The sequence below is a fragment of the Quercus lobata genome, chromosome 12, assembly GCF_001633185.2.
Source record: "Quercus lobata isolate SW786 chromosome 12, ValleyOak3.0 Primary Assembly, whole genome shotgun sequence".
In the NCBI taxonomy this organism is placed as follows: Eukaryota; Viridiplantae; Streptophyta; class Magnoliopsida; order Fagales; family Fagaceae; genus Quercus; species Quercus lobata.
Window position 1 is genome coordinate 32,906,418 of NC_044915.1, and position 9,005 is coordinate 32,915,422.

Here is a 9,005-nt window from a genome sequence, read left to right on the forward strand (position 1 = left end):
TGAAGAAAAAAATAGCGGTAACCCAATCTGCGTTTCTGAAAAAGCAGAGTTTTGCAATGTTTTGCAAACGCAAAAAATCTGGGTTTTGAAAACGCAAACGTGCTGATTTTTGTGGAGCCAAAGTGCCAAACGGTTTATAAAATCACATTTTGTCTAAAACACACATTAAGGCTTTGCAAACAGCCTATCCAAACGGGCTCTAATGCTATGTGCACAATATTTTTCACAACCTCAAACAAAAAAGAAAAAATTTCACAAATGATGCATTGGCAGTTTTTATTAATTCTCACATGAATCCACCACCAACACTACTTTATTATCCACCATTAATAAATTGTCACATAATTATCCACACTTGGCAGAGGAATTAATCACCACTCTTTCAACAACATAGTAAAGTTGATAGAAACTGCACCTGTAAAGTTGGAATCCAATGCAATTGAAAATTTGAAAATGTATCTAATAATAACTTTTTTTTTCAAAACATAGAATCTAATACTTGCCTAAAATGAGTATGTTTCTCTATGAAGGAATACAACTGGCTGCAAGGTCATAGTACTAAGTGCACAAAGCTTTCACTATTTGTGGGGTTTCAGAGTGGTCAAGGTTGAAACCACAACAACTTTTGGTGAAAGGCACTCGTCATTGCAACAAGGCTTGACCACTAGTGCAATGGCTACAAGCCAATTCACAAATACCAGACCTTTAATCCACCAATTTGGAAGGAGCAAAAAGTTGACGGCTGTGTTCCACGTTACCTTGTGACTCTGTAAGCCTACAAAAACCAAACACCACTTGGTTAAGTTTCCATAATAGAATTATTTTAAAAATAATTAGAATTGAAATGCAATGAACCAAAACGTCTCTTGATTCAAGGCACAATTTATATGTGCAAATGCTAATTCTCACTCTTAACATTTTCAAAACTCATTATTAAAAGAAATTAATTTTAAAAGTCAATCGACCATACCTTAACCCTTTTCAAAAGATCTTTTGCATTATTGTCATTCTTGAAGTGTTCTCTTACAGGCTGCAAACAGACAGAACAAAGAAGTTAGACCACAGAATTAACAAATTTGATGAATTATAGGCTCCCTTGAGCATACTTTGCAATAGCCCCACCCTTCCAAAAAATTCACCCTATGTTTGGATGGGGCAGTTCCAAACATACCCTAAAGGATGTGGGCCAATCAAATTAAGGTCCTAGCAATTTAATCATAGCTTCAAGATGGTTATGGCTTGCAGAAGCCCAACATCATTTATCCAAAATGTGTAAAGCAGTGGCATCACTCCCCGAAGTCATGGGGAATCAATCTACCTAAGAAGCATTAATTAGAGATAAATGGATAAATGGAAAGAATATACCTCTAGTATCTTATTCAAAGCCTTTGCCAAGGCTGGTTTAAGATCAGCTGGATGTAGCTTTCCACTTTCATAGTAAGCAACCAATTCTTCAAACTTTTCAAAGCTCCTGGATAACGAGCATCATAAATTGGAAGAAAACAATTTGAGTTAATATTCCCAATGAAAATTGATTCTGGAAAAATAGCTCAAGAAACTGTACTAATTTAAGGAGCATGCACTTTCAACAAGATGCAAGGGTTGAATTAGGTCAAAAGGCAGATGTCCTAGCATTAACTAAATAAAATAAGTAAAGCTTTCATAATAAAATCCTTATGACTTACTTATCACCACCATTCTCTGCACTGCGCTCTATTACAAACTTTTTAAACCAAGGTAAAATGAGGTACTTCACATACTCCAAGCATGGATTCCCTTCCACAATATCTGGAGGACAGTATGCTCTCTTTATCTTCAAATTCACTTCAGCCTACAACATGGAGGCAGAATAAATCTAAGGTTAACCTAGTTTTATAATCCACTATCCTTATGCAATGTGCAACTAATAAAAAAAACACAATGCAACCCCCTAAATGGCAATTTGATACCCCTTTACATGCAACCTACCTCGTCATCTTCCATAAAAATGGAAGATAGTGGATCACTTTTCGACATCTTCTCCTGACCTTGTTGTAAACCGGGTAACATGTCTGTAAATCACCAGTAAGCAAAACAAATAAAGACCACACAACTATACACAAAATGTTACAGGATACAAAAATAAATACAGAAATAGTCAGTATAAAGAATTAGGAACATACGGTGTGACAAAATAATAGGCTTGTTTTTCCTCTTGATGTGATCACAGTACTCTCTTGCAAGTACATTCACTTTTCGCTGATCCATTCCCAGTTGGCAAATGTCGGCCTATTTATTTTATAAAAAATTCATACAGTTCAAAAAAAAAATTTGTTTTTCCACAAAATCAACATAGGATCCCCCCAACCCCCTCTCTTTCCCTCTTTAAAATTTCAAGACCACATGTGTTATAGTGAGAAACATATGCAACAGGATCAGAAGACAAGACTAATAGAAAAACGAAGTCTGCAGAACAAGGAAGCAAACCACCAGAAAGCCAGATTAACACAAGCAAGCTAGGCAGTTATTAGTACTTGCATAAATAACAAATCAGTTAAAACTTCAAATCAAGTATTAGTTTACATGTAGATGGCATAACCATGTTAAGGTTATTACAACTTCCGCTCCTATAACCCCAAAGTGGTATGGGAGGATGAACTGAGAACTGATGAACAAATGAAGCTTAGGTAAAAATTATACAAGCATGGCTTGATGAATTAGATTCGTTTTAGTGCTGACCTCTCTCCACTAACTTGGGTTTCTCTATTTCAATTAGTTTTGTAATCATGTCTACATTTCAGCAATTTCTGTTATTTTTTATAAGTGGCTTGGTGGGTTAGAAATATCTATTTTTAGCCTTCATTTCCACCCCACTTTAAACAGACTCAAAAAATCCAATACTCAAATCAGTTTAAACTTTCTTATGGCTCTGACTGAGATCACAGTCTTTTTAACTCCGTTAGAAACACCAAGATGTGCCAATTGAGCTACACAAGACTCTTAGGCGACTGAAATCACAAAGTGCCTGGTTGAGATTGAGATGTAATTGCAACCATGCTTATATACATTCCAAACAGTAATCATTATATTTCACCGTGTATAAAGATACAGCACTAGTTGATAGCCTAGGAGTAAAACAACAGCAAATTGCCTATAGAATTTTATAGCAATGAGAGACATCTGAGGAAATCCATGCAACATTCAAACAAATGAGAAGTGCAAGGTACTGTCTTGGCACAAGCCAGCCAACAAAACCAAATGGTCTATTCACAAACTAGAAGTGAAAAAGGAAGCACCTTCAAGAAAAACACATCAGCACATTGCATGCATGGGTAGAAAATTTGTGCTGCAGTCAACTCTTCCTCATCACTTCGACCCATAATTTGACCACACCTGCAGCAAAATATAATATAAGTAAAAATAACGACCACATCATAAGTATGTTAAAGTAATAATAATAATCATCATACAATAATTCACCTTTTTATCCTTGAAACCGTATTCCTTCGTGCTATATCCATCACAAGAGGCCAATACTCGTGAGCTCTCGAGTTTATCTCCTTCGAGGACCACAGAAACTCCACCTTCCCTCCATCAATATCCATCCCGACGGCCTTCCAAATCTCAATGAGGTAACGCCCAACAACATCAATTTTCTTCAAGTCACCTCCCATCTTATTGTTTAGCTGGGCAAACCAATCTGCAATCCATATTTTCACTCTGCACCCAGCAGATGTCAGCTTGTTCACATTTATTGCCTTCATAACTCCCTGCACAACAAATTAAAAAAAAAAAAAAAAAAAAAAAAAAACCATCTCTAACCTCAGAACATAAATCATACCAAAACCCAATAAAGCAACACAGTTCTAAAGCCAGTATGACAGTATCAACAAATACACAAATATAACGTCAACGGACTCTAATCGCGTGTTATGCCAAATACACAAACATGTCCCATTATTATTTCATAGTATTATGAGTTCAAATCATGCCGCCACTATCACGGGTAATGATTAAATTGAACATTAAACCTTTAATACAAGTGGTGATTTTATCGCTAAACCATTACTGCACATTGCTCATCTTATAACTCAAATATAGAAATTATAATTGAAAACTGAAAAGACATTGACATGAATAGAAAAAGCAGTGGTTACCTGAGCGATGTGCATTCGACCGGAAGGCTCGAACCCGTCGTAGCAGATGGGTTCGGGTTTCTTTTCGAGAAGATTACGAAGCTCGTCTTCTTGAATACACTCCTCTCCTATGCTCCTCACGATCTGGTACCTCTCCTCCAGGCTCATCCTACATCAATTTCAATTGTAACAAACAAAATTAGACACAGTTTTCAATTAAAAAAAGTGAACAAAGAAATTGCGCGTTGAATTTCTGAGAGAGATTTGTACTGGTTGGTTGGGTTGGATGAGGAGGAAGAAGAGGAAGCGGAAGCGGAAGAGATTGCGAGGGATTGAATCTCTGCCTCAGGTGCCGCAGCGGCTTGGTTTTGATCTTGATCGAGTGCTTCCGTCGCCATTGGTTTTGGACTTTGGGGGTTGCAGATCTCAGAACGATAACCGAATCGGGGAGAGGACGAGAGAGACTGCGAGTGGTTCTTGTGTTTTCAGTGCGTTTGCTTTGCTGCTACTATGGTTTTTAGACCCTTTTTTTTTTTTTTTTTTTTTAGTGTCGTGGTGGCTGGGATGGGCTGGGCTGGGCTGGAAGAGCTAGATGGGCAGCCTGGGCTCGGTTATTATCACACACTCACTCACTACGCTACCACCTTCACCATTTAACAAAAGCAAAAACCCTACAAAGAGATAGAGATAGAGAGAGAGTACGGCTATAGATGAATTGTGGAGCGGCATATATAGAGCAGCAGCTAGCACGGCTTTAAGTTAAACCCTAGAAGGTGATCACATGACATCACATTCTAGTCCTTTATTACTGTCTATAAAGATGCTAATGGGCTTCGAGTTTAGCCCAACCCAACTGGACCCTCTTTGAATTAAAAAGCTCTCCGTCCAAAAAAAAAAAAAACTCTCTTTCTCGTTGCATTACTCGGATTAAATATTGTAAATTAAAGGAATATGCATAATTATTACTTAGGCTCCGGTTGGTGGGGGCGTTTTCTAAATGAAAACTCGAGTTTTTCATCAAAAACACTGGAAGCTATGCGTTAGGCATTACGTTTTTGAAAACCTCACGTTTGCGAAACACAATGGTGGATAGCTTTTTAAAAAACCAGGTAAAAAACCGCAACTATCATAGTCGGTTGAAGCTTGAAATTCCTAAAATAACTTCACAAATACTAATGTCTTGCCTGCTACCTGTGGGCACAACCTTGCTATCGTCTATCTCCTTTAGGCCTTGCCACTATCTAATTTTGCTCGGCTTTGATGAAATTTCTTCTCTCTAACTTTTTTCATTAATTGAATATTCTAGGCATGCAAAAATTGGAGTGCAAGCAAAAATTACGTTGGTATGGGATGAGGTTGTGGATGACGTAAAGAAGATGGATCTGGAGAAACTTGGATGCAATTGAATGAATTTTTTTTAGAGATTACTAAGGTTAGATGCAGACCCTGTGATTCCCAATAAAGGATTTTTGTCCAGCTTCCCAGAAAGTGAAGGAGAAGCTTGTTATAGTAAGAGGTAGACATTGGGAAAGATAAAAATTAGGTGTCCTTCTGGTGTAATTTATTATTGTAATAATAAAAATAAATTACACTATTAAATAGAACCTTTTTTTTTTTTTGAAAATTATTATTATTATTATTATTTTGATAAGAATATTATTATTATTATTATTACTTTCTTTATTAAATTTTTTATGGGACGTTTTCTTATTATTAAATTATTAAATAAAAATATATATATTATTACTATTATTATTATCACTGCAGCATAGCTTGTCATGTCCTTTTTTTGTAATTTTCTCAAAACAACAATTTTAGAGCAACATATTTTACCAAACGCTCAAATATAACTTTAAAAAGTTTTCAAAACACTCGTTTTAAAAATGCTATTTTTTGAAAATACTCTTTTTAAAACAGCTTATCCAAACAGACTCATTATTAGACTTAACACCAATGCTTTATATATTTTACATGAATAGTCTGTTTGAGATCCTCTTATTTTACTAAAATTGAAAAAAATTTGCTGAAATTATTGTAAATAAAAGTAAAAGTTAGCTGAAATAGTACAGTGAGACTCATGAATGGTACTAAAAAGTGTAGTGAAACCTATGAATAGTAGTAAAAATAAGCTGAATAGTAAAATAAGTTAGCAAAATTAATCACGCCAAACAAACACGAAATATTTGCAGAATCACTTATTAAGCCCAATTCTATTCAAGGCCCAAGCTCATTTTTGTGGATATACCACAAGTTAAATAACCATTGTTTTTTTGTATGGTTAGCTTAAGGTTTAAATCCTATAAATACTCATGTTGAATTTATTATAATTAAGTAATTTGATGGACAACCCACAAATATATATATACTAGTATTATGCCTGTGCGATGCACAGTTTAATTAAGAATTATATGTAACTTAAATAAAAGGTAACAATAATTAAGTATTTGTATTTATCTAAAAATTGATAGAGATGTATAAAAAAAATCAATAAGAACAATTATAATTTTGCTATCAATGAGGTGTTTAATAAAAATAAAAAATAGAATTAAAGGTTGATATTAGGAGTTGTATACATGTACTATGATTTTTTTTTTTTTTTAATTAATGTTGATATGAACAATTAGTGTGAAACCAAAAAAATTTATAAATATTTTAAAAAATTTTAAAAAGTTTCTACAATCTGGTGAAGCCACATGACATAACCATGACTTCTAAGCCTAACTTTTATTATATAGTATATGATATGTAATGTCCGTGTGTTGCACGATTTTATGTTAAAACTTGTAGAATATATATAATTATTATAACCAAATAAGTAATTATTATAACGAAATGAATAAATTGCATTGGTATAACAACCATCAAATATAAAATGTAGCACCTTAATACAAAATTATCTTCTAACGTACCAATTGTGCTATAATATCATTTGTGGTTACATGTATCAAACTATATGCATATGAATTTTATATCTAATGAATCTACAATATAAGTGATTTGCAGTATTGTTAACAATAATATTAATGATTAAAATCTTTAGACAAAGTAACATAAAATTGACCACTTTTTAAAGATAGAACTATTCGGGAAATAAAACTTTTGTTCTAATTAAAAAAAAATGCAAAGTTCTATATCTAGATTACAAACCTTCCTTAGGATGCTTGAAATCTTTTTTGACAAACCTGAAAAATAATAATAATAAACAGAGTTTAAAAAACAAAGTACCATATAGATTGCAAAATTGTATGTAAATTTAATAGTCTATGATTGGAATTTACTACGACAACTTACATATATATTGGACAACAAAATAATTAAATTCAATCAAACCATTAACATATGAATTAGATCAAACATAAGGAAATTAACCTCTCAAAAAAAGAAAAAAAAATAAGGAAATTAGCTTAAACAAAAGGCAACAAATACATAAAACGTATTTAATTGATTATAATAAAAAAATTAGAGTAAAAAATGCATACCTACATGATTGTAGGTAGAAAAATTGAAGCCTAAATAATAATAAAAACTATACAATAAGTTGGAGAATGAAAAACTACACCAACTAACAGTGTATATATATACATACTCCACCTAGAAAAGGAGTCCAAGTAAAAATCAAATACTCTAAATTCCTTGAAGTTACCTAATCAAGAAGTTTATGTTAATTACATATTAGTTTTTTTTTTTTTAAATACTTTATCCCAAAAAAATAGTTAACGTTATTAGCTAGATTGTTATTAGTGTTTTTTTTTTCTTTTTTTTTTACGTTAAAGTTAATACCAAAAAAAAAAAAAAAAAAAAAAAAAAACTTTCGTGAAGCAGTATATATATATATATATATTTCTTTTTCAGAGATACACTTCCTTTATGACAACAATGAATTAGAGATAAGAATAAACTAGAGTCCTAATTTATTAAATTTGAGATATGAATGAATTAGAGTCCTGATTAATCTAATATTAATTTACCTACTATCTTACATGAAGCAATTTAAAAAAAAAAAAAAAAAAATCAAAGATGTAAGGAACAAAACACAAAAGGGAGCTTCTTTACCACTCCAATGGTAATCACATTCAAACAAAGAAGAAGCAAGAAAATCTTCCTAGCCTTCATCTTCATACTCTCATGCAAACTCCTCTGCAACATCTAGTAACAGAGGAATTTTAGAATAACCAATCATCAGTCAACAAACAAAGAGTCACACACCCATGTAAATTCAAGAAATACCCAGATCAAATTTAACGCATAAAACCTCACACACACAATCAAACTCACATAATTATTAGAAGTAAACCAATTTGGGGAATTCCCATTTACGAAATCAGCATATAAAAACATGGGTTATTGTCACATTGTTAGAATACTCACTTCACTTGCACAAGAAATTTCACAAAAGAATCATTCTAACCAAACAGAAAAGCCAACAAAAGACAAACAAAACTATAGAGAGAGAGAGAAACTCACAGATAAAAACTAGCTTTTGGGTTCAGCTTCGATTGGAATAGGAACATGTGAGTCTATCTTAGTAATGTCAGTTAAATAGACATGGACGGAGCCATTCATGGACTAGGGGGCCAATGCACTTTTTTACTTACTAATGACTACTAATCACAACAAAAATTTGTAAAAAAATTTGTTAATCTAGTATTTTTTTCCTTTTAAAGTCCATAAAAAAAATTTATAGATCTAAAATTAAAAAAAAAAAAATATATATATATATATATATATATACAAGCCCAAAATATTAGCCCAGCAACAAAAATTACCAATAGGCAATAGCAAAGGTAAAAATAAAAAAAATAAAAAAAAAATAAAAAAATGAGACTAATCAACAAATTTTACCAAAAACAAACAACTTAGCCCTTTAAAAAACTTTAAACAAAATAATTT

At 32.6% G+C, this 9,005-nt stretch overlaps 1 protein-coding gene across 1 annotated transcript; it reads right to left on the bottom strand.

The window, feature by feature from the left end:
* Positions 1 to 250: 250 nt before the first annotated feature.
* Positions 251 to 4,855, bottom strand: LOC115971851 (tyrosine--tRNA ligase 1, cytoplasmic-like). The gene is made up of 10 exons (XM_031091929.1): positions 4,386 to 4,855; positions 4,137 to 4,284; positions 3,460 to 3,749; positions 3,276 to 3,372; positions 2,163 to 2,268; positions 1,969 to 2,051; positions 1,686 to 1,831; positions 1,366 to 1,471; positions 971 to 1,030; positions 251 to 775 (listed from the first exon to the last, which is right to left on the bottom strand). Exons 1-10 carry the CDS (start codon positions 4,511 to 4,513, stop codon positions 755 to 757), a joined length of 1,185 nt encoding a protein of 394 aa, XP_030947789.1. The 5' UTR covers positions 4,514 to 4,855; the 3' UTR covers positions 251 to 754.
* Positions 4,856 to 9,005: the final 4,150 nt, after the last annotated feature.